The sequence below is a fragment of the Rattus norvegicus genome, chromosome 8, assembly GCF_036323735.1.
Source record: "Rattus norvegicus strain BN/NHsdMcwi chromosome 8, GRCr8, whole genome shotgun sequence".
NCBI classification, from domain to species: domain Eukaryota; kingdom Metazoa; phylum Chordata; class Mammalia; order Rodentia; family Muridae; genus Rattus; species Rattus norvegicus.
In genome coordinates this window covers 49551310-49576667 of record NC_086026.1, presented here as the reverse complement: position 1 = coordinate 49576667, position 25358 = coordinate 49551310, and the positions used below count along the sequence as shown (strand labels likewise).

The 25358-nt window shown below is 47.4% G+C and overlaps 1 protein-coding gene across 19 annotated transcripts in view; it reads left to right on the top strand.

Annotated features, from left to right (window-relative positions):
* The window catches only part of Gramd1b (GRAM domain containing 1B), a 239324-nt gene extending 214298 nt beyond the window's left edge, over positions 1–25026 (top strand). For 17 of the 19 annotated variants that reach the window (XM_063265091.1, XM_063265090.1, XM_063265084.1 and 14 more), the window contains 16 exons: positions 1165–1249; positions 1808–1911; positions 2928–3023; positions 3673–3753; positions 7016–7131; positions 8841–8997; positions 10114–10303; positions 10590–10733; positions 11713–11831; positions 12098–12240; positions 13388–13491; positions 14035–14238; positions 14991–15081; positions 18516–18623; positions 18896–19013; positions 20141–25026. In XM_063265091.1, coding sequence (XP_063121161.1) covers positions 1165–1249; positions 1808–1911; positions 2928–3023; positions 3673–3753; positions 7016–7131; positions 8841–8997; positions 10114–10303; positions 10590–10733; positions 11713–11831; positions 12098–12240; positions 13388–13491; positions 14035–14238; positions 14991–15081; positions 18516–18623; positions 18896–19013; positions 20141–20230 — 1950 coding nt within the window. In that variant the 3' untranslated portion in view covers positions 20231–25026. Of the gene's footprint in view, positions 1–1164; positions 1250–1807; positions 1912–2927; positions 3024–3672; positions 3754–7015; positions 7132–8840; positions 8998–10113; positions 10304–10589; positions 10734–11712; positions 11832–12097; positions 12241–13387; positions 13492–14034; positions 14239–14990; positions 15096–18515; positions 18624–18895; positions 19014–20140 lie in introns of those variants that run through there. The other 2 variants (NM_001191616.1, XM_063265087.1) reach the window with 2 other exon arrangements.
* The last annotated feature ends 332 nt before the right edge of the window (positions 25027–25358 follow it).

The window sequence follows — 25358 nt, the reverse complement described above, 5'->3', positions numbered from 1 at the left end:
TTCTTATGGGGTTGCAAACCCCTTCAACTCCTTCAGTCCTTTCTCTGACTCCTCCATTGGGAACCCCATTCTCAGTTCAATGGTTGACTACAAGCATCTGCCTCTGTATTTGTCAGACTCTGGCAGAGCCTCTCAGGAGACAGCTATATCAGGCTCCTGTCAGCATGCACTCTTGGCATTCACAATATTGTCAGGGTTTGGTGTCTGTATGTGGGATGGATGCCAGGTGGGGCAGTCTGTGGATGGTCTTTCCTTCAGTCTCTGCTCCACACTTTGTCTTCATATTTCCTCCTGTGAGTAATTTTGTTCCCCCTTCTAAGGACTGAAGCGTCCACACTTTGGTCTTCCTTCTTGAGCTTCATGTGGTCTGGGAAACTTGATAAGTTAGTCTGTGGGAATGAGCCTGCCTGCAAGGGACAACAACATATTTTTAGATCTGGTTCTCTATTCTGTACAAGTCCCTGGTCCTCTCCCGACTCATAGGGTTTATGGGGAATATACGTTCATCTTGGGGTCTGCCACTTAATAGAAGTTGGGTGCCCTTGGGCATGGGGCTTTTCCCTTTCCTCAGTTTTCTCATTGTACATGTTTGGTAGATGCTTTGGTAAGATTAGGGAGGGGAGTGTCAGACTTGTGTACCAGATGTACTTTTAACATCACAACATTTTCCCGGTTATTGGAATTTTTCTCTTAGTGCCATGTCTTCTAATTTTTTTTAAATCATGTCTTTAGTTCACTGTTAATCATAACAGACTTTGAGAAGTACACGTTGTCCAATCCTCTTCTAAGTCCTGCTAGCGTGGCCCTCAGGTCCTTTCCACTGCCAATGCAGAGCTGGGAGAAAGCAGGGCAGTGACCACTGTCATCATGGTCCCCGGAATCACTTGAACGTTTCCTTCCTTGCTTTCTGTTCTTAGGATATATGTGAACCCCAATTTCATATTTCTCACTGACCAAAACTGCAGGAATGGTTTTTCAGGACAAGGTCCTGTATGTTATTTCTCCGTGCCCCTTTCTTAACCTGGCCTCCCAGAGACTATGGGAAGAGAGAGTATATTTGTCTTTCTATCACATAAGCATCTGACAGCCTCTACCCCAGCACCCACTATCTCTAACCCTACAGTATGTGAGTACATTGTACTAATCTTGGCTGTTGTCCTGCAGGTGCTAAGCCCCACTTACAAGCAGAGAAATGAAGACTTCAGAAAGCTCTTCAAGCAACTCCCAGACACGGAGCGCCTCATTGTTGGTGAGCTAGTAACCTGGGAAGGGGCCAACCAGGAAGTCTGGGAGTTCCAGAGAACTCTCAGGCTGCTTCTGACCAGAGGCTGAGAGCCAACACAAGCAAGCGGGTGGAGCCGGCCACATGGCGAATACACATCTGTGACACAGACATCTTAAGTCCAGATCTTAGGATCAAAAGCCATTCCTGTGGCATCCTTGAGAGCCCACCCAGGAGGGATTCAAAGACATACTTGACCTCTGCAAATGGCAGATCCTTAGAACGGGTTACTGTCATGGTAGAAAAAGATTGGAAATTAATGAAACAGCACTGGCCTTTTTAAAAGCCCTGCCAGTCGTTGGCTGTCATACTGATGTGCTATCCTGCCACCAGGCCAGAGTGTACTTCATCTCTTCTGTGTTCTTGTCATGAGATGTCAGAGACTTCCATGGCTACACAACTAGTCAGCAGCAGATGCCTGGACTCCCCCAGTGCTGGAGGGAGGGAGGGACAGCATGCTCACTGAACACTGGTTTGCCGATCATGTCTCCTGCCTCTGAACTTCATATCCTGCTTCCTACACAGATTACTCTTGTGCACTCCAAAGAGACATTCTTCTTCAGGGCCGACTCTACCTCTCAGAGAATTGGATCTGCTTCTACAGCAACATCTTCCGCTGGGAAACTCTGGTACGGAGCTTGGACTTGGGTTGGTGTGGGAATCATGTGGGATGCATCTCAGTGGTGATACTCTTACCTAGCATGCACAAGGCTTCTCTGTGCTTGGTGCCCAGGGCTATCATCTTGGCCATGACTGAGCAAGCTGCCTTCATTTTCTTCCTTTGCTGACTTTGTGTTCTTCCCAAGCCTTTATATTATGTATGCTGATTTCCCCCCTTAATAGACAGGGTTTCTCTGTATAACCTTGGCTGTCCTGGAACTCACTCTATAGAACATGCTAGCCTCAAACTCAAGAGATCTGCCTGCCTCTGCCTCCTGAATGTGCGACATCACCTTCCTGCTTGCTTTTATGTGGTTAACACAAACCCATGCCTGAACACTGGATACCCAATTCTGAGTTCCAGTCATGAAATGTCTTCTGCCATGTGTATCTTTCCATCTCTTGGGTGTGGAGGGCAGCATAAAAACCAAACCAGAACAATCAACCAAACAAACAAACAAAAAAGCAAAGCAAAAACATTTTTCTTTGGCCAGTGTAGATAGCTATCTGGTATGAGTTACAGCAGAGGGAGACATAGCAAAGTAGGAAGGGCATTGGCTGTAGGGCTCAGAAAAATTTTATTAATTGTGATTTTTAAATTAGTGGGTTTACTTTTGTCTTTGTTTCCTAATCTTTTAAAATAAGATGGAGAAAGATTGCTCAGATGGCATTAAAAGACCATCCAGCACCAACATTCTGTGTTTATATAAGCAGAAAAATGACAGGTCCTCTGCCCATGTAGCAGGTTGTAGAATCTAGGTACCCATGGCTGGCGATAAGGCCCAGCTGTTCCCTAGTGTATGACCTCTGTGACGTAGGCTGTAAACTATATGATCTCTAAATTAATCCCTTCCAGGGCCAGAGGATGAGAACCATGATTTGATTTTGTCTGGTAACTACTAGTGCCAGGTAAACACTCCTTGCACGATTGTACTAATACCCTCCCTTGCTTGTTACTCATGCTCTGTTACCATGGGGATGCCAGCTGACAGTCCGTTTGAAAGATATCTGCTCCATGACTAAAGAGAAAACAGCTCGCCTCATTCCCAATGCCATCCAAGTCTGCACTGATTCAGAAAAGGTATGTGTGGTCAGCTTCTGCCTCTTGTACCTATGTGCCTTCCACATCCCGCTCCCCCATGCTCCTGCTCCTGTATTCTTGCCCTTAAATCACCCTCCTCTTTAGACTCATGGGCTTGAAATGGCAGGCAGTAAGCTGGGTACAGTTGTTCTAGAAAATACTCCCTGGGTGAGCAGAGTGGTTGAAGGCTGAGCAGGGGTTAGGGTAGCATGTTAGAACTTTGAACTTTGAGCTAGAACACCTGATTCTTGAGTCCCGTGACTATGCGACTGTAGACTGCATTGGATAGCCTTCACTTGCAACGGATTTAGCTGAAGGTTTTGGGTCAGTAGGTGTGTCACATTCTGCTTATGTAGTACGCCAGCTCAGCTCTTACCCAATTCTACTTGGTGAACACAGAACATTTATATTTGGGGGACGGGCAGACACAATTTAGAACTAGAGTAAAAAAAAAAAACAACACAGAATAAGGTTGGTAAAATATTGAAGAACTTGGTTACTGTGGGCACCTAGAGACTTCAGGTACCTAGTGCTTACAGTTTTAGATAACGGACAGTCAGTGGCATTTGAGACTGTGTATTTTGACTGAAAGAAAGGAGGACCATGTTTCCATTCTCTCTGTTTCTCTGCGTCTTCTGGTCCATTCTAGCACTTTTTTACTTCATTTGGAGCCCGGGATAGGACGTACATGATGATGTTCCGGCTCTGGCAGAATGCTCTCCTCGAAAAGGTAAGTCCTGAAGGGGAAGTGGACACAGAGCCCCTTGAACCAAGAATTCATACAATGGATACTTGCCAAGAAAGGGAAAGTCAGTGCTAGTGTTAGTGGGTCTATTAACAGCCCTCTAGGTCAGACCTCATTCCCCATGTCTAGGAGTAGCTGGCCAACACAAAATAGACTCCATGTTTGTTGGTGTTTGCTTCTGGTTTTGTCTTCTCAATTTTATTTCTTTTACACACACACACACACACACACACACACACACACACACACACACACAGAGAGAGAGAGAGAGAGAGAGAGAGAGAGAGAGAGAGAGAATTTGTTTTGATTTTAGATTTTAGAATTTTAGATTTTGTTTATTTGAGAGAGAACAAAAGAGGGAGTCCACGGATTTAGTTCGGAAGGATAAGGAAAGCGTTAGGGCGAGAAAGAATATGATCAAAATATATTATGTGAGAAGAATTTAAATCAATTTCATTCCAGTAAATAAATAGGTAGATAGAAAGATAGACAGACAGATAGATGATAGACAGACTGGCAGACAGACAAACAGAAACATGATCGGTAGGGGGGATTGGCTCTATTCTTCCGCCTGGGAGGCCATCTACCTATAACATTCTTCTCACTTGGATAATGTCCCAGTTGGGTCGTGTGCTTTTATTGTGCTATTGCCAGCCCTAAAGGAGCCTGTGGCTCTGGAAATCTTCTGCTAGTAGTCTTGACTTGCGTCCTGAGTAGAGTCAGCTCTCTTGTGAGGCTGTCCCAGCACTGTCCAGAGTAAGGCACCTGTGACTTCAGGTATGTTAGTCCCACTGCATAATCCATCTCCAGGGCTTGGGTAGTCAAGTGGAATGAAGCAGGAAGCGATAGAAATGGCTGCTGTGAGGGAAGCAGGTTTCCTATCCATAGGATCTCCAGAAAGGAAGCTTGCCGTGTCAGGTTGTGCCAGGCCACATGGAGAAGCACTGGTCATACTATAGAAATATTTAATCTCAACCTGGAGTTTCTACCTCGCTTTTGACCATTTAGTTCCTAGACAAAAGACACACACAACCTTTATATTTATCATAAGCATTAGTCAGGATAAGAGCTGGGCACATATCTATCTTCTATGCTATTAAGTCTATTTCCCAGCCAATAATCCCATTATATAATTTACCATGTTTCATCTGGGCTGCTCTTAATGCCAATTAGCCAACCCACGTGGCCATTAGGAGATTCTTACCTGATGGTGCCTTCTCTTCTCTTTACCTTCTTTTTTCTACCTCGTGGTTCTCCAACCCCAACCTGGGAACCCTAAACCCTACCTATGTCTCTTCTGCCCAGCTATAGGCTGTCAGCATCTTTATTTACCAATCATGGATAACTTGGAGGGCAAGGTCACATAGCATCACTTGAATCTTTCTGTGGTCCCTGGGAACAACCAGTATTTAGCATAGCAAACAACCAAACCTCAATAGGTCAGGAGGCAAGGGGGAGCAGAACAATGGATAAGAACCTTTCCTGTGGCCATCTTGGGAAGCCAAGTGATGTAAGTGTAGGATTAGTCACTGGTAGTGATTTCTGTAGGTGCCCAGCATCCAGTTCTAGGGTACCTGGTCTTGAGAGAGGTAACTGGTCAAGGTGGAGAAGGGGGATATTTGTATACCTGTGAGTTGTTTCTAAGAACTTGCTAATCCTGGGAGAGTCCACCCTGGTCAACAAGACACTGAGTTTCAGAGAATTGTCAATAAAGAAAATTAAAAACCTCTGTTAAGATAGCCACCAACTGACGACTGGTATGTTTGAGTTAGGTTATGAGGAGACACAAATGGAATATTACAGCTCATGTTCATAGAGAGTTCCTATTTTGAAACTGTCAGATGTTGGGGGACTATCCAGGCTAGAGAGAAAAAAACATAAGGGAAAAAAATCCCTACCTATAATATGTCCCTTCAACTAGGTCACCATGTAATTGACATGAGAGTATTAAATACATGTATGTATCCATCTCGGCTCTAGTCTGAGCTAATTGTTTTCTGGAGAAAACTCAGTAATTCAATTCTAGTCTGCAGCTTCTTCTAATTTGAACCTTTAGAGCCCTGATATAGATCTTGGTCATCTTCCAAAATAACTCTTGTTTTGACTAGTGAAAGTCTGCTAACCGTGCTTGTCCCTGACTCAGGGAGAGTGAGGAATGTAAATGGTGGAGCAGGCTAGAGTATCATTTGACAGACAGCAGGTGTGTCCCAGGCAGGAAGAAGGGTATCCACAAAGACTAGGGACAGGAGGGGAGGTCTAGATAAAAGATCTTAGTTATCACTGAAAGCTAGCACTCAACACCTGATGGTCCAGAGACAAGACCCAACCGCCATTGTCAATGGTTCTAAGTCAGAAACCTGGAAAGCTGACTCAGTGTATTCTTCTAGATGCCTAAACCATTTCTTCAAAGTGTGGGTCTGGAGACCTCTCCCATTATTTGGAAAGTGTGTTATTGCAAAGATTCTCGAATGTTTGTTTTTTCTTAGTTATTGGTCGCACCTGCTTCTCTTGCACTCTTGTTTGCCTTTTCACGTACTTGTTGGTCCCACCTCCTTCCCTTCTTTCCGTCTATAATCACTCATGGTCTCCACCCATGATCTTAGCTTCTTTGACTTTCCTTTGCTTCTCTCTGGAAATTGTACCCTATGAAAACTAGCTTCTCTCAGGACAGTGTTTTTAAAGAAACCAATAAACATACTCCCCCATCAGGAAACACTAGAAACTCTACCTAGCCTTGTACACAAATTGACCACCCCTTAGAATAAAGAAAGCATTCAGGTCATCAGGAGAGGGTCAGCTAGGATAACCTTTAACTTATGTTAAAGGTGTTGCAAGACTGAGTCAGGGCACCTATGGGTGTTCAGAGATAAGGTTGGCCCTAAATTTACACTGGTTTCTTTCACTTAATGGTGGACCTCATCAGTAGGAAAAGCAAGAGATGGGGAATTTCCCAATCTCGAAGGGCCAGTTAATCCCACTCTGCAAAGCTGTGTTGAAGGTACAGACAAGGAAGGTCCATGTCCTTGGCTTTGTCAGAATTGACATCATCAGGCAGAAGATTAGCATCTGACTGGGACATGTGAGGTGGATGGTACTGTCATAGAGATACCCTCTCTATACAGTTGGGGAGAGAGTCCTTTGGTTTCTTTCCCTGCAAGGTGCCAACCTGGGTATAGAACTTCTGTGCAGGGTGGCAAAGCCGGAGGGAGGGAAGGAGGACCAGAGTCACGGCTCTTATCTCCTGCAGCCCCTGTGCCCCAAGGAGCTCTGGCACTTTGTCCACCAGTGCTACGGGAACGAGCTGGGTCTAACCAGTGATGACGAGGACTACGTGCCTCCAGACGATGACTTCAACACGATGGGGTGAGTGTGGCCTTGGGTGAGCTTCCCAGAGGACATGGGGATCAGAATGACAATGAGGACATCATTTGGAAAATGACATCTAAGTAGCACCCTGCAGGAAGCATTGGAGGGAACCAGTGCTTCTGGCAGAGGGAACAGTAACTGGGCTATGTGGCTACCTGAGTGGTCAGAGATGAAGCCAGCAAGTCAAGGGAGCAGAGACTAGTAGCCTTTTGGGCAATGTGACAATTGGCTTTAGGCAGAAAGAGATGGATAGGTTTATAATAGACAGTTGATAAGTTCTGACTTAACATCTAAACAGGACCAGTCTGTCTTCCGTGTTTGACATACTCTCAGGTGAAGAACAAGGGGGAACCTGTTCAAAGATTGCTAGATGATATAATGTAGAGGAAAGAGGCTTGTGGAGGTGTTTTGGAAGGTTGCAGTAGGTCTGACAGGAAATAAAAATTTCTTGATGTCTTTTGAAGGATCTGTTGATAGCTCAGAAGCAAATCCCAGGTTGATTTAAAGTTTGTTGGTTTAACTCTTTGGGAGAATGGAGTGGTTCTAAACAGATGGGGCATACTGTAGACAGAAGAGCTTGAGATTAGAAGATTGGTTTCAAGCAAATGAGGATGCCTGCAAGCCAAGCAGAGAGATCATGTGAGCTTCTGAGGTTAGATTTTGGCTTCATGAGGATGAACTAGGTTTGGACTAGGGTTTTAGACTCTAAAGTCACTAATGGATAACTATGGGCTTAGCTCAGTCCTCCAAGTGACTGAACATAAAGGATGTTCAAGGTCTAGGCTTGGAAGCATTCAGCAGGAAGAGGAAGCAGAGAAAGTTCTAGAAAGGATACCTAATGAGGCAGATCATCTCCTACACTAGAAGCTAAGAGCAGGAAGTTAAGGGTGGGGGCTCTCACTGTATGAACTTCTGCAGGTAGGTTAGAAAGACAGGGAGAGTCAGTTGACTGACAGTAGTTAGGTGTGTGGAGACTAGATGTTGCTGTGAGAAGCTAGTGAAGTAAAAAGCAAGGAAAGCCCACTGAGGGTACAACACTTAGGCCTTGGCTTGGTTCAGCATTAGCACTGGTGTCATATAAGCTCTATCATACTCTATTTGCTGATGTCTAAATGGGAAATAATGATTTACCTGGAGCTGTAATACATGCAGATGCTACCAAATGTACAAGTCAGAAGTTAATGCCAACAACGACTGTATAGGTGATGATTGCATGCAGCGGAATGCTTGGCGTGTCTCTAGAACAACACCTACCTTCATTCAGGATGTACAACTAAGAGAAGCTCGCTAGTTACAATCTATAATTTGGGCAGTACTGGTGAAGGGGGGTACTGTACACAGAGTCCAGTCTTAGTTGATGTTTGAGACAGGAAATATTTGCTCAGAGCCCAGATGCTAGATTCAGATCATGGAACGGGGTTGGGATCCAACAGGAGAGAATAAGATGAGATATCGTTATGTTTAGGAAGGTGTCTAGAAAAGGTGGTTTTTCAGATAGAAGTTTCAGGATAGGGAGAGATAGAATAAGACAGAAATGAAGCTTTAGGGGAACAATGGGGGGAGGGGGTGGTTGGTTGGTACAAGATCATAAAGAAAAGAAGCAGAAAAGCCCATTGTTTCAGATTGACAGACAGGCCTGCATTCTAAGATTAGCTGGTGGCCTCCACCACAGAGACTAACCTGAGCTCATGGGGTGTCTTCTCCAGCTACTGCGAGGAGATCCCCATAGAAGAGAATGAGGTGAATGACAGCTCATCCAAAAGCAGCATAGAGACCAAGCCGGATGCCAGCCCACAGCTGCCCAAGAAGTCTATCACCAACAGCACACTGACATCTACGGGAAGCAGTGAAGCCCCCGTCTCGGTATGGGTGGTAAACTCTGTGCAAATCCCTGTCCTGATTAGTGGCCAGTGTCTCCCAGCTTAATTAATCCCACAAGAGCTCCACTGGGAGCAGGGAAGTGGGAAGGGATCCTACCATGGTCACCATGATGTTATGGTATATTCTAAAGGTCTAAAGCTAGGTTCTCAGGTCTAGTTAAATGATTTGGTTTGATATATGAGATGAAAAGTATTCTAAATCTTCTAAGAGTGTAGTTCTTGATGGCCTATTCTAAGTCAGCTTCTTTTTTTTTTTTTTTTTTTTTCCTTTGGATACCTTTCCTGGCTTACTATTTCCTTCCCCCTCCCCTCTGGGGGGCTTTGATTGAAAGTCAAAATCATACATGAATATGGAACTGTAGGTATTAACTGTATGTTAATTGCCTATTCACCTATGTCACGAATTTTGTTGAGTTACTTTGTAATTTATTTTCCCACTATGCTAGAATTTATGGAGGCTATGAAAATGTCTATGAGAATCTTTCTCCCCAGGAACACTGTTGCAAGAAGTCAGAGCTTTCCAGAAGGAAAGAGGGTTAGGGCATGTGTCTGCAAGAAGACCTTGGGTTCCTTGGGAAAGAACTCTCAGAAGAGAGAACCTTTTATTCCACATTTGGCCAGGCGAACCAGCAGTAAAATGAAGACATTGATGGCTAGCCTTCATGGTTTTTTTTTTTTTTTTTTTTTTTTTTTTTTTTTTTACCACTGAGATTAGCATTAAGATAGAATTGATTCCCTTCTGGTGCCAATGAGAAAACGAAGCCCCAGACATGCCCATGAAGCCCTCTGAGGTGCTTAGGAAAAGGGTATTGTTTACAGGCAGGCTGGCATTGTAGTAGTGTGGTAGGAGTATAGCTCCAGAAAGGACCTAGAATGGGAGTACCACCCATAGACCAGTGCACTGTTTGAATGGCATGAGTGTTGGTTCTGTGTACCCTCTGTGCACCTCAACACAGTCCCAGCACCCAACATTAGCCCAGCTCCTGAGCAGCGTGGCTGGGAACGGGATGACTTTTAAGGCTGGGTTGCTGGTCTCCCTTTGGAGAGAGTTGATCCACAGAGGGGAGCACTGGTGGGTTATTCTTGATCTCCACTGCAGTTTGATGGCTTGCCGTTGGAGGAAGAGGTGATGGAGGGTGACGGGTCCCTAGAGAAGGAACTTGCCATTGACAACATCATAGGGGAGAAGATCGAGATCATGGCGCCTGTGACCTCCCCTTCACTAGACTTCAATGACAATGAGGATATCCCCACCGAGCTCAGTGATTCTTCAGATACCCACGATGAAGGTGAGCCTCTGAATGTGGGTAAGAGAATCCCCTTCATCTCTCCATTTTGCAACATGAACGGAAATATCTGGAGTCAGAAGCTACGTTCTGCATCTCAGAGTGTCCCCCAGACCAAGAGAAGAGAAGTAATGCAGGCAAAAGCATTCACAGTGAGCCCATGAGCCCAGCCACCCTTCTCTTGGTAGTAGCACCCACATCAGCCTCGGAGATATTGGTGCCCCTGGGATGTCACCACAGCCTCTAGTCCTCCTCTGTCACTGTCTGCTTAATCCTCTCTTCTGTACAGGAGAGGTCCAGGCCTTCTATGAGGACCTAAGTGGAAGACAGTATGTGAACGAAGTCTTCAACTTCAGCGTGGACAAACTCTATGACCTGCTGTTCACCACCTCACCCTTTCTGCGGGACTTCATGGAGCAGCGGCGCTTCTCTGGTCTGATCTGCGGGCTCGACCCTCCCTAACTGTCCATCCTTTCCCCCACTGTCCCTCTTCCTCCTTCCCCTTCTATTTTCCTACCTCTGTCCCTATACCACTCTTTCTCCCAATGTCGCAGGCTCCTCTTTCTGGCCTCATGTGGTGCCAAACATCCTCTAGGTTACTCTGTCCCTCTCTGTCTCTAGTAGTGAAGGTTTTCATATGCCCTCTGTCCAACAGACTCCAAAGATTTCCCAGGGAGCAGGCCCCTTCAGCTCTTTGTCCCCACAGGGCTCTGTGTCTATTATAGGGTAGCTGTTCTGCAGTTTGGGAGGTGCCCTCTGTATGAATGTGTTACATTGGCTCGTTCAGTCCTTAGCTGTGCCGTGTGTGGGTCTCCGGGTTCCTTGCACCAATGTGTTAGGATTCTCAACTCCAGGCTCTATTTATCTGCCTGTATAAAGTAGCCTAGAAGTGCCGAGTGAGGATTCATATCCAGCACCCTGAGGGCTCCTGCATCCATTCTCCCTCTCACTCCAGTTTTTCCCACAGCAAGGATGTAAGATTGCCCGGCAGAGATGGCAATCATTCCCTTGGGGCACAAGCCCTAGGCAACAGGGCACCCTCTGAAAGAGAGGCACCTTGAGGCCATGGGGTGGGTCACACTCCCTGGGGATCCAATGGTCTTACCACAGTAACTTCAATGTTGCCTGCACCCCCGCAGGTGGCCCCGAGACCTCCTGTCCCAGTCTTGGAACAATCAGCATTCTGGAGCTCTGTGTAGAATTTCGGCAATGCCACAATGGGCCTCTTTCTGCCCCAACTCCACCTCCTCTTTGCCACTTCCCCCAGCTTTCAAACTCCTATTGGCTTTCAGGGGAGGGGGGTTGGTTGTCAAGAGTCAGCATGGAGTGAGGGGTTCATCAGAGGGGAGATTCAGACAAGCAGTGTTTGCTGTTCCCCACCTTCTCAGTCTAGACCTCATGTCTACCTTCAGATATCATCTTCCACCCATGGAAAAAGGAGGAGAATGGAAACCAGAGTCGAGTGATTCTCTACACTATCACCCTTACTAATCCTCTGGCTCCCAAAACGGCCACTGTCAGGGAGACACAGGTGAGTGGGGAGAAGAAAGAATCAAATGAGTGTGTGCTTGGAAATCCCGTCACATCATGAAGGATGAAAACGGGACTTGGGAAGACACCTCTGGATCTAGGCTTGGTTAAATCTGAGTGATGGCGGCGTCCAACTAGCTCAGATGCTGCCAACCCCAGTGACGTCACACTTTCCATCCAGGCATCCAGGGACAGGGACATTGAGAAAGGTGGTGGTCCTACCTGGCCTCTCATCAGTTTTGATCAGTGGTGCTTTCCTATCCACAGACCATGTACAAAGCAAGTCAGGAGAGCGAGTGCTATGTGATAGACGCCGAAGTCCTCACCCACGATGTGCCATACCACGACTACTTCTATACCATCAATCGATACACACTCACCAGAGTGGCCCGGAACAAGAGCAGACTCAGGTGTGCTGTGTGAGGGCTTGTGAGGGTGCAGGTGGGAAAGACATTCCAATTACACAGTGCCCGTTTGCTCCTTGGGGAGAAGGGGAGCTGGAGTATTCTCCCTTGTTAATGTCCTACCCGGAGCCTTCCTCAACTCCTTGCCTTCCCATCCTGCCTTTCTTCTTCCCCACCTTGTGTCCCTTTGAACACTCTGCATCTTCTTTGGAAGATCTTTACCAGGCCCTACTGTTGGTTTTCTGTGGTTTATGTAGAACTATGTAGGAACTTGAACTACATCTGTTGGGCTTCTTAGAATAACTCCCAAAGATGGAATTACCCTCATTTATCAGAAGAGTGACTTGATCAGGAGTCATGCCCCAATACGTACTGAAGCTTAGCCTTTAGCGCCAGGACCCTGTGCCCTGTGTTCCCTGTCTTATGTGTTGGGCTTTCCTATTGTTTCCATTGTTGGTCAGTGAGCTCCTCTAGAGCAGGAATCTTGACCGGATACAACCAACTCTCTGTACTCGGCTTACTCAGGTCACAGTCAAATGAAGACTTAGTTCTGTATGCAACGGTGCCTGCTCAGAGCAAGGGAGGAATATGGACCACGTTTACGTAAAAGAGGGATGGAAAGCCAGCACACATACCCCTTTGAAAACCATCATGGTTGATGACAGCTACACCTTTGCAGGAGGTGCTAGTCCATTCTCGATGCGGACAATAGATGCTGGGTGGGAATGTACGAAGGGTCCAAGCATGGCCATGGGGCGTGAGGGCACTACTGACAGCCGCTCATATACCCAAGGAGGAGGCAGAGAGTAGGGCTTCCATGTGGGAGGGTAGGGTGTAAAACTACTATAAGAGCAGTGGACGGTGGTGTGGCCAGTGGTTGGGAGACAGAATAGTCAGAGAAGTGTTGAGATCTTATGTGTAGCATGAAGGCAGGCAAGTGAGAAGACACTTGACACTCCCTACTTGGATGTAAAAGGGTTTGACCTTAGTTTCTAAACTTCTCTTGATTGGCTGGGAGGCTGTAGAGTATATACTGTACCCCCACCCCAATATGTCCCAGGCAGTAGCAGCAACCTATTCTGATCTTCTATGCTTCCAAACCTGTTTTCTCCATATGAATGACTGATCGTGTCTTTAACGGCCTGCTCCTCAGGGTCTCCACAGAGCTCCGCTATCGAAAACAGCCCTGGGGGTTTGTGAAAACTTTCATCGAGAAGAACTTCTGGAGTGGACTGGAGGACTACTTCCGCCATTTAGGTGGGTACCACAGTTATCAGGTCATCTAAATTGAACCTTTCCCTTGCTGGCCTAGACAGCTGTTGGCCACCATGTGGGGAACAGAAAGCCTGGAGAATAAGGGACTTTCTGAGACTGTGTATTAGTTTCATTGGGTTCTCAATTCTGCCCCTGAAATGAGCATCAAGTTTGGTATGCCTGTGGATGTTATCTTTCAAGAGACTGTAGTGATCAGGGGCTGTGATTTCGCCTCTTCTCGAATGGACCTAAGATGTTGTGATACTGCCATTGAGTCATTATAAGAAAGATCTGCAGGCATGTGTTCAGAAGTGTGTGATATGCCATAAATTATATACACGGAGGTGCAGAGGTTCGGAACACGGTCCTAAGCGAGATTTAGCTTCACAAATACTTGACATGGGCCTTTCTGAGGGTCATCTTCCCACTTGGCCGGCCTCCCAGGATATGCTGTAGGAATATGGTACTAGTAGAATGCTGCTTCTAATGGCCAGTATGTTGGGTTAAAGCCATAGGCCTCTGATGTGGCCCTTTTGTGTCTGACAGAGACTGAGCTAACCAAAACCGAGAGTACCTACTTGGCCGAGATACACAGACAGTCGCCCAAGGAGAAGACCAATAAGTCCTCAGCAGTCCGGAGGAGGAAGCGTCCCCATGCCCACCTGCGGGTACCTCATCTGGAAGAGGTGATGAGTCCTGTCACCACCCCCACAGATGAAGATGTGGGCCACAGGATCAAGCACGTGGCAGGTATGTTCCAGGTGGGAACCGTTGTGTAGATTGGGACCATGGGATGAAGCTGTGTGTCTCTGTCATGTATGCTCACTTGATTTACATCCTGAGTAGAGTTTGTCCCTTGTCCCTCACAGACCCACTAAGCTCCTGCCTGTCTTGTATGTCTTCCTCTTCTAACCCACCCTTTGAATTCTCACGTATATTCTCAATTGTGGAAACCTGGGGCTCCCTAAGGAACCTAGAGACTGATGGTGCCAGTGTTGTACAAACTGCACTTTGCACATGCGTGTGAGTTCATCAGAACTGCCTGGGGACTGGAGAAGACCGCCATTGCCCATGCGTTCCCCTCTCTGGCCTCAACTAGAGCACTCATTGTTGGCATTTTAGATGTCACATTTGTCATCAATGTCGCATTTAAGTAGATGGACTGAGAAGTTACACATCTTGCCTTGACGTCATGTAGCTGATTATAAAGCCGGGACTGGGGGCTGCTGCCCCTGGTCTGTCTTCACCAGCCAATCATATCTCCATATCCTAGGTCCAACATTACCTTTTCTCATTTGTTCAGTAATTATCTGACCGAAGCCTTGACCTTGCAGACTTTACATCCTTGAGTTGCAGGGGAGTGGCAGGGCTGGCGATGTGATCACGTGGTTGCTGCTAGCCTGATGCGTGGTTCCCTGGTGTTCTTGCTTGATTGGTGTCCTGTCTGTGGTGTGGGGATTTGTGGGGTTGGAGAGAATGACTGCCTGTTCATTCTCCCACAGGTTCCACGCAGACACGGCATATCCCGGAGGACACTCCTGATGGTTTTCATCTGCAAAGCGTGTCCAAGCTGCTGCTGGTTATCAGCTGTGTGTAAGAGACTCCAGGTTCTTTTCGCTCCCCGGCTCCCACACCTTCCCTCCCCTGCCTGGTGCAGGAGAATCATTTTTAACTCCCAAGCATGAGTTTCCCCTTACGTTTAGCCTTCCCTCCTCTTTGTTCCTTTGTCTTCTAGTCTTCACTATCAGTTGCCCAGTCCTTTGGTGCCCTTTCTGTTTCCCTGTATCATACTCAGCACTTCCCAAATGTTAGCCTTCTAGGAAGAAAATGGTGTATAAGGCATCTGTCTGTGCCTTTTAGGAGCTCAGTGTCAAGTGGGTTAGAGAGGCAGGGTACTCAGAATCCCTCCTCAAGATAAATGCTGACTGACAGAGATGCTTCAGCACGTTTTAAGAGTCCATTAATTTATAAGAGGTCCTCTTGAGTGTCTGCTCTGTACCCAGCATGAGAGCCATGCACAGAGTCCTCCCTGGCAGGGTAGCCAGACAAAATCAATGCTTCCAGTCCAGGGAGAACAGATGCTTATTTCGATCTAGATGACTTATAATTAGCAGGACATTATAAAACCATAGGTTCAATAGCTCGAACACTAAGTTGAGCTAGGATGATGAGAAGCCAAAAGAAAAGAAGGCATAAGATAGGAGAACACAGCTGTCTGATGTGCGAGCCCTTGCCATCAGTACTCAGGATATGCTAGACCGTTTGCACAAGAGGCATTGAGAGATGCTAAGCACAGCCTTTCTGCCTGGCTCAGCGTATGGCTAGGGATGATGTGTGAGAATGTAGATGACACAGGCGGACGAGCAGCACAGCCAATTCTCACGTGTGTGCTCTCCCTTCTGGACACCAGGCACCAGACCACCTCTAGGTCAGTTTTGCTCCTTTGACCCTTTTGCACCTCTCCCCAAAACATCCTTGGAGAGGCGGTGTGAGGCCACATCCTTCCTCTGGGGATACTCTAGGCGAAGCTCACAAGTGTCACAGTTAGACCAGCATTGTGGCGGTGAGGTGAATGGGTAGACAGACGCTGGAAGCAGTGTGGGTGATTAGAGTGATCTGCATCAGAGGGCCCACCAGACTGAGAGGACGGAATGGGGAGGAGAGGTCACAGATGGAAAGCCTCAGTTACCCTTTAGTTCAGTCTCACAGGAAGTCCAGCTGCCCACAGGGACTACCGGTGCTTGTGTCAACAGAAATTTGGACTGTAGTTGCCAATTGTCAGAGAAGACATGCCAAAATCGAAGTGTCTGAGCTGCAACAGGTTATCTAGCTGAGGAGGACAGGCCTTTGCTGATAGGGGCCTGTCCCTTAGAAAACGGAGTAAAGCCATTGGTATAAATGAGACCATCCCTGCAGAGTGTGGCAGAAGTGCGGCCAGAGGCTGCCCTGTTGGCTCCTTATTGGGGAAAAGCCCATGGGAAACACGAGAAGGGTTCCTGCTACTTGTCAAGGCATAGCATAGCGGCACGTGTTGAGGAAGTGGGCACTCAGGTGACTGAGCATGTGCTGACACAGTTAGATGATGGCATTGAATGTTTGCATGAGAACATACGACAGCACCAGGAACCATGATATTACAACAGCGAGGACAAAGACAACTATAAAACCCATTCTCAGATCACCCATGCAATGTGATTTGTATCTGATAAAACCATACCAGGTATCGGATACTGGTGAATAAGAGACTATAACCTTGGTTCGTTTTATATTTACATATTCTCTGCATCTCTCAGTTTTACTTAGAGAAGGCCCACTCCAACGGGCAAATCCCAGAGGTATCAGCTATCTCTGTGGCTTTGTAAATTTAGGATAATCAGGCTTCCTGACCCAACACCCCACAGCCCTAGCTGGGGTTCTGATAGCCTGCATTTAGAACTCACCGATCGGATCCAGCACAGCTTACCCTGGCACCACCCTCTATGCGGTGACTCAACCTCCCACCTCCTTGTCTTTGTTTGGCACACTGGGGAGTCTTCCCTCAGACAGCACAATGACCTTTACTTAAAACATTCAGGATTATAAACACAAACCCAGATGTAAGGTGGTTTGCTATGCAACATGTGTTGAGGGGGTGGGCATTCAGCTGATTCAGCGTGTGCTGATACAGTTAGACGGTAGCATTGAATGTTTGCATGGACAATGTAGGATAGCCCTAGGGACTTCCAGCTGACAGATAAAGGGACACTTCCATCCATAGTGCCCGAGAAATAAATAAGACCTTGGGCATGACTATTAAACAGTGACTTTGAACAGTCTAAGACACAGTCTGCGTCATGTATGATTGCTTTCCTTCGTTGACCCTCCTTTCCACCATGAAGTGACTTCTCAGTTTGGCCGTCTTCTCCCTTTCTGTGTGTACCTGTCCTTCCCAAATCCTTTCACATTAAGAACCAGCTCTTGATGTAGGCCTACTGCTACAGGTTCTGTTCCTTTCCATTTATAGAACAACCCTAGTGGGTTGAGTACGATGTCCCTTGTGAGAAAACAATTTCAGGGTAGATGGGAAACTTCACAAAGTTAAAAAAAAAAATACTTTAAGTGATGCACTAAGACTTTTAACCCCAGCTCTTCCTGTCTCTGGGTCTTCTCCGAATCTCCACCTTTCCCTCTATCCCATGAGCTTCTCTCACAGAGTGGCCTAGGGAGCCACAGAGGTGGAGAGAATTTTCCCTAGCTTCTCGACTGACTCTCCACTTCCCCTGGTATCCTGCAACCTCTCACCCTTGGCATCCTTGCTCCTCTCTGCTTCTGATCTCCTGACACTGATAAGTCTAGGGAGAAGACACTGTAGCTTCAGGGAAATTCCAGTACCTGTATTCCAGGACCTTATCAGGTCCTCCTCCTGTCCTGCCCTTCAGGTGTCGCATGACCTTGGGTTGATAAGGAAATCTTCTCTTGATTTAGTGCCTATGGAAAGCTAAGGGTCCACAGCCACTTCCCCTCCATCCTTCCTTGCCTGGCCTCCTTGCCCATTGTGTCTTTGCTGTGTGTGTGTATGTCTCATAGATGCTCACTTGCTCTCTGTCTCCATTGAAGTGCATCCCCCTCCTTCCTTACACTCCCGTTTCTAACCGCTGCCTCCTCCCTGTTTTTCTTCCTTGCTCCCATTAGGATCTGTTTCAGGTATCAGCTCTACGATTCCCCCCTTTACCTCAGTGCTCCCCCTCCCCCTTTGCCATCTTTCTTAGGCACCCAGAGTCAGGTGCCCATGGCTTCCCTTCTAGAGCCTTCAATACGTTTGCTTATAGCCCTCTCCGTGGCTCTCCTATTCTGTTACTGTCCCCCTAGACGAGGTTGCTTTTCTTTCTCCAGCCATTGCTACACACCCCTTCAACTTCCTCACCTGTAATGTCCCTGTGATGCTTGGGTTGGCCCAGTGGGCAGTCATATGGCCTCATGGGTAGGTGGGGGAGATCCCGGGCCCAGACTCCATCTCACTGCCCTTGCTTTCCCTGTCTCTCTCCCAGTCTGGTGCTGCTGGTCATCCTTAACATGATGCTCTTTTACAAGCTGTGGATGCTGGAATACACCACACAGACGCTCACTGCCTGGCAGGGTCTCAGACTCCAGGAAAGGTAACGTGGGCCTGACCCCTTTGTTTCCACCTTAACCTCACACAGTTGTCTGGGACCATTCCATGGCCTGTGCTCAAAGATACCCCTTTGAGATGAGCCCGTAGTTCATCTCAACAAATGGGTCCTTAGAGTTTCTGGGCAGTTGGGAGCCTGGGGCATTGAGCAGAAGTGAAAGCACTCTGGCGTGACTCTCTGTCCTTTGGGGGTCTCAGAGAAGAGAGCAGCCCACTGAACATAACTCCAGCTGCTGGGTACCTTCTTCTACCCCTCAGGTTACCCCAGTCTCAGACAGAATGGGCCCAGCTATTAGAATCCCAACAAAAGTACCACGACACCGAGCTCCAGAGGTGGAGGGAAATCATCAAATCCTCAGTGATGCTCCTTGACCAGGTGAGATGCCCACAGTCCCTCGTCTTTGGGAGGCTGAGCTCCTTCCCGTCAGTACTGAGAAAGCCACCACCTCCTCACAGCCTCCTCCTTCTTTATGATCATCCTGGCTTTTACAGCTGCTCCTCAGTGAAGTATTAGAAACAGGAATTCCCCCAAACAGTAACAAACTAAGAGACGCACTAATAGCCAGAGGAGTGTAGGACATATTCTTAGAAAAAAATCCTATATAGTGATTTGTCTCCCCAGAGGATATGTATGTCAGCATTTCTCTGAGGTGCAAGTGAGGCCGTTCACACGCACACACTCACCATACCCAGAAATGGGATTCTTCCTACCCAGTGAGTAGATTTAGCAGAGCCAGAGAAGTCGAAGCAGTAGATGAGGCAGAGGGACCAAGAGTTCTTGGTGCAGAAGGGTGGAGCTGTTACCCTGATATAACAGAGTAGCTTACCGGCGATGATGTCATTACAACACCGTAGCTTACTAAAGCTTCTATGTACTGAACCATTTGAAGATCCTCCAATTGACGCTAACCCTTTTGGACCTCATCCCATGACCCCCAAAGCATTAATTTCCTCTTATGGGGCTGATGAAGAACCTGCTTTCTCTCTGCTTTAACACCACCCTATATGTCTGGGAAGGACAGAATGGTTTTAGTCCCAAGAAATAGGAAGTTAAAATGCTCATGATGACTCAGCAAAGAGCCCCGAGGATCTGAGAGGCTGGGAGGAAAGGGCGATTGTGACCGTAGAAAGTTGGTGTTGTTTCTGGACTTCCCAACTGGGTGAAGCTGGAGTGAGGAAAAGTGTTCCAGGTCAGGGGAAAGATAGAAAGTATATTCAGGATGGAGGCCAAGTAAGTCAGAGTTCAAGGTGGCTCCTGAGAGCAACTGGATGCTTGTAAATTTGCTGATTTGAAGGTCACAAATAACCAAGCCCATGGGGTTCCCAGTACTGGACTGCCTGACCCCTTTCTATCTTAGGCTGGGCCCCCCCCCCCCCCGAGAACCTCCCGTGCTTTGTAGACTTATCATCTGTTGGTTCCGTGTGACACAGGGATGGGCCACAGATGGGCGTGGCATGGTAGCTACAGCTCTGTGGACACTCACCGAGAGCACTCTCTTACAGATGAAGGACTCTCTTATCAACCTTCAGAACGGTATCCGGTCCCGAGACTACACAGCTGAGAGCGACGAGAAGAGGAACCGCTATCACTGACAAGGCAGGACCAGGGGTGGCTACAAGAGGCCTGTGCAATACATGTACATAGACCCTATAAATATATATAAATATATATATATACAGAATATAAATATATATTATATACAGATTTTAAAAACAAGAGATAATGCCTATGTACCAGGGAGAAGGAGCGGGAACTCCCGCCCCCTGTGCCGGCCAGAGCAGCGTTTCCCCCTCCACTGTGGAGGGACCGAGGAGGGCAGGGACCACCTCTCAGCACCAATCTCCCCTGATCCTCCTCCTCCCATTTTTTGTTCCTCATTCCTTCCCTTGCTGGCCATTCTTGGCCCTTCGAAGGGAAATGTGGCTGAGCCAAAGTTTATGCCTGTGAAGACCTTCGAGGTCTTCAAAGTCGTTACAAGAGGGCATTGCTTAAGGTGCTTCATTTCCTAACCCCCTTTTAATTTGTCTCTAGGATAAAAGAGAACCTGTTGTCCACCCCCCATCCTCGTTACTCCCCCCTCCCCCCAACCCAGCGCTTCCCCAGGCCTTCCCTTGGGAAAGGAAGAATGGAGCAGGCAGGAGCCCCATTCAAAGTCCCCCAGGAGGCCATCGGTTAGGACCACACTGAAAGCCAGGTGGTGAGGACTGTGACAGAGGCTGCATTTGTGGGCCTGGGCTGTGGGGCTGCAGGCTCCTGAGCTCTGGCATCTGAAGGGAATTCTTCCTCAACCACCCCCACCTCCACACCTTCTTCTGACCTGAGTAGGTTGTGGACCCCACAAGGGCTGGGAATTTCCTAAGTCTCCCACTCCCTTTCTCTCTGGTCTTCTCCCAGGCTGGATCTGGGGGAAGGGTCACTTTTTAGTGCCTAAAATCCTATTGTTTCCGTGTGCCCTAAGAGCACATTGTTTCTTAGCCAGGGTGGAGCCTTTTTGACCTTGTTTCAAAAACAAAACAACAACCTCTCTTATTGAAAGCAAGTCAGGTCTGTGGCTCTAATTTTTTCTCTTTGATCTGTGAGTTTGATGTCCAGGATAAGTCAGGGTATCCTAGTCCCTCGGGGCTTTGGGAGACAGAGAACAATCTAGAAACATGGATTGCAGGGCTTACCCAGAATCCTGTGTGAGTAGTGAGCATAGTAGCCAAGCCACTTTCGAGGGCTAACAGTATCATGAACTCTTCTTGGTAAGGAGCCAGCGTTAGCAATAGAGGCAACTCTGTGCCACTGTGCGTGGGAAAACATATGCGCCACTAGAGGGAGGGTTTGGCATGGATGCCACCTCAGTTCTAAGTTTCTCAGGTTTGGTAGTGAGTTTCTGAAGATATGTGTATAAATCTCTTTTAGTCTTTGACCTTTGTGAGATAGAAAGCCACCAAGGAATAAAAGGCAGATGTACATTGGAAACTTGAACCATCCAGGGCCTTCTTAATGTTAGCCCATCAGGACTCAGGTTTTATATGATCTCATGAGGTCCTTCTGGGCAGACCCATCATCCTCCCTTACAAGTCTCTACTACTCTTCCATATGATGGCTCAAGGAATCCTGCCAGACCCTGGGAGAGCTCTTGGAGATCCATGGTAGTAAACATTGCTGCCAGGTTGGCACGAAAACTCCTTTAAGCTTGCTACTTCTCCCGGGCTTCTGAAGGCCAGGGAAGAAGGAGACCTGGATTTCCCAGAGCATCAGTACAAAAGAAGAGAAGCAAGGTGGCAGTGATTAGCTATACCAGAGAAGAAGTTACTTTCTCCTCTTAGAGTTGTCCGAACATTCCATTTTTGGCAGTGAAAGAAAGGCATCGATTTCGCAGTGCCCTGGAGAGGTGTTGGTACTTCTTGAAGAGCAAAATCAAAGAAAAATAAATAAATAAATAAAAAAAGGCTGTACCTCCAGATCATCTTCTGATGGAGGGAGGAGAAGGCACCTGTGGTTAGTTAGCGTTGCTAGCATTCTGAGAAAGCAGGGGTGAGGAATGGATTCGTTTGTTCCTCTGGAGTGGACAAGACCCAAAAGACCACTTGGTCGTCACTTGGTTGCTTTGAGAGATGCTGATGACTGTCAAGACCCACGAGCCCCAAGTCAAAGAAGGGAGGATGGTCCAGGGTGCTAGGCAGTTTCTTCTTGGAATAGGCAGAAGCCAGAAGCATTTCCAGAAAGTTTTTGAAAGCAAAATTGGAAATTCTCAGATTTATTGCACATGTAGTTCTTTACTTAAGTTTAATTGCTAAAGTAGCCATGAGTCTTTTAAAACAATTTCAAAGGTCTTCTTTGGGGGTGGGGTGGGGGTGGCGAGGGGGACAAAGTAAAGTAACAGAAGTGGCCCTAACCACTGAGAACTACCGTTCTTTGGCCTGCAGTATCACTTAGGGGAGGAGAGCACCTAATTTGTCAGGGAAAACCTCCTGTTTTCTGGTGAACCCAGATGATATGTGTTCATAAAGAATAGCCCCCAAGAATGACGACGGCTTTCTCCTGAGTTCCTTCTGTCTTAGCATTAGCTTGGGTTTTTAAACCTGGAAGAAACCAACGTATCAGTTTATTCTCAAACAAAATCTTTCCTCCCCTTCGTTCATACTTTGTGAAGGAAGTGGGAATTCACCCCTGCAGCCAAAGTAAGTGGCCTAGAGAATGGCCTGGCACAAAGCTAGCTGTCTGCAGGAGGGCATGGAAGCTACCTGGCCTTTGATTACTTCTCCCAGCTGGCAGGTTTTTGTTCATTTATTGTAGATGTACTTATAGTTTGACCTTTCTGTAAGGATTTGTGTGGCAAGATATTTGAGTGCTTTTTACTGGACTGGTGAGAGGTTTGGGTTTGAGTCTCTGGCCATATTATTGAAAAGTTGTGTGGCTTTGGATAAGTTCCCGACATTGAGTTTCAGGATCCCAAGTGTAACAGGAGAGGGCTGAAATAAAAGACCTTTAATGTGGGATCCAGGCTTGACCTTGATTTGGAGGTTAGGCCAGGATTAGCAAGATGGGGAATTTCCAGTCCTGGAAGATGTCCTGCCCAGGCGGATGAACTTTGTTCTTGGTAGGAGGTCTAGGGACCCCAGTGGCAGGGCTAATCTTGCTCAGCATTAGCACGAGAAGCACCTTCCTTCCTTCTTTCTTTGGCCTAGTTTTATGGAACTGGTTTACGCTTAGAAGATAACAGTAAGAAGAGTATCCTTTTGGACGGAGTCCATCTTCCATCTCCAGGCACTGTGAATCCTTTCTACTATTCATACTCCTCACTGATGGAAGAAGCCATTCCCGGTTCTAGAACTTCTGTTTTCCTCAGCCAAACCCCTGTCACAGTTTGAATAAATTATGAAACCATTGCTAAAATCCTTGGCTTGAGTTAGGGCACTGGCATCAAAGGAGTGAGGAGTGCCAGGGAACCTCAAGAGGAATTTGCCACAAGTGGATTTTCCACTTGTCCATAGCCCCTCACCTATGCTGGCACTGGCCTATTATTTTCATAGACAGCATCTGTAGGATATGAGGTGTTGGGGAAATGACTGGCAAGGGGCAGATTCTTTCTGGACTACTTGTGCTCCCAGAAGGGTCCTTTCTGTGGCATATCATCCCACTTCCTCAGCTCTGCAGGGCAGCCAAAGCCAGCCCTGGTCATTAGGACCAAGGAGAAATAGCAATCTTCTCTCTTCCCCCAGGTGGCAGGGCTGTGATGGCCCTTCCTACACACCTGGACTCTGCCTACCCACTTCAAGACTCTCCCTCCCCCCAACCCCATCCCCATCTCTAAGCTATGGGGCAATCATTCCCCATTTTTCCTTTGCCATCCTTGACCCTCATCCACACACCCCGCCCCCCCATCCTCCAGCAGGCTGGCCCCTCTCCCTTCCATGTCCAAGTCTTCTTCCAGAAGATGCATTTGGATCCCAGAGGAGTGTTTTCTGGAAGACAATCTTTCAACATCCCTACATTCCTGACATAAAGCAGGAATTTGCACATGGCGTAGAGAGCTCCCTCTCCCACCTCTCTGCCCAGTCTTGTTACCTCACTCCTGCTCCAGCCATTGTGATGGGCTCAGCCAGCTCCCTGTTCTGATGTGCCCTGCAACAGCTCAGGGGTCTTGTGACTTGGAGAGGTCCTCAGCAGGCCTGGGAGCCCGGATTGGAGCCTTGGCTGCCGATGAGAAGCACTTACCTGCCAAGATTTGCTGATGCCAGACGATCTCCCCAGCATGTGAATGCTTAACGGACATTGCCATCTCTACCCCCTTGGTCCTCCTTGCTTCTTTCCATACAATAAGACACCTCAGAAGCAAAATGGCGGCCCTTGCTCCAGGCAGGACATCAGGCTGTCTGGGGAGTTGGCCCTGGGCTTCTGTGTTGTGTGCAGAGACTGCACAGTAAAACAGTCACTTTTGCCAACAAGAATGTGTGGCACCCCACATCTCCCTACCTTGCACTCTAGGGCCAGACCACTCTCTGCATGGACCAGACCATTTTCCCAAACCCATGGTGCTTCCCCCGACCCCACTCAACCTACATTCTGAGGTGGGGAGGGATGGATCAGAGGCCATAGTGGCCCCCTGGATAATCCTGACATGGGGTGGAGTCGGGTGAGGCAGAGGGAGCAGCACCCAACACCTGCACTGGGCCACAGTGGGAAAGAACACAGTTTGGTTGCAGTTGGGTTGTCTGACCGTCTATATTTGGATCTATAACTGTACTTTGCCTGGCGCTGTGCGCAAGGTCCAAAAACTTATTGCTAGTACCTAGACACATACAAGGCTGTCCAGCCAAATCTTAATGTAAAGTAGCTAGAGCCATGGAAGTTCAGTATGAATTAAAGGAAAAAAAAGTATTGAATTACAAATAATAAATGGTGTGTGTGTGTGCTTATTTGCTTGGTCCATCGGTATTCTTCATCTCCAGTATTTCTGGCATCCTTAGATGTGCTCAACGGCAAGTCCCGAAGGCCATGAGCATACCTAAGTGTGGCCCACACACATGTCCTCATCTCAGGAAGAGAGGCAGCATGATTAAATGGAATGGCTGAGTTTTTTATTTGGGGTTTTGAATTTTTATTATTTTTTTTATTTAACTCCTGTTCATTATTTCTTATTTTTGACAAGCTTATACAGGTTTACAACATATTGGGATTGGATCCACCTCCAGTACCCTCTCTTAGTCCCCCTCCCAGCTCTGGTTGTTC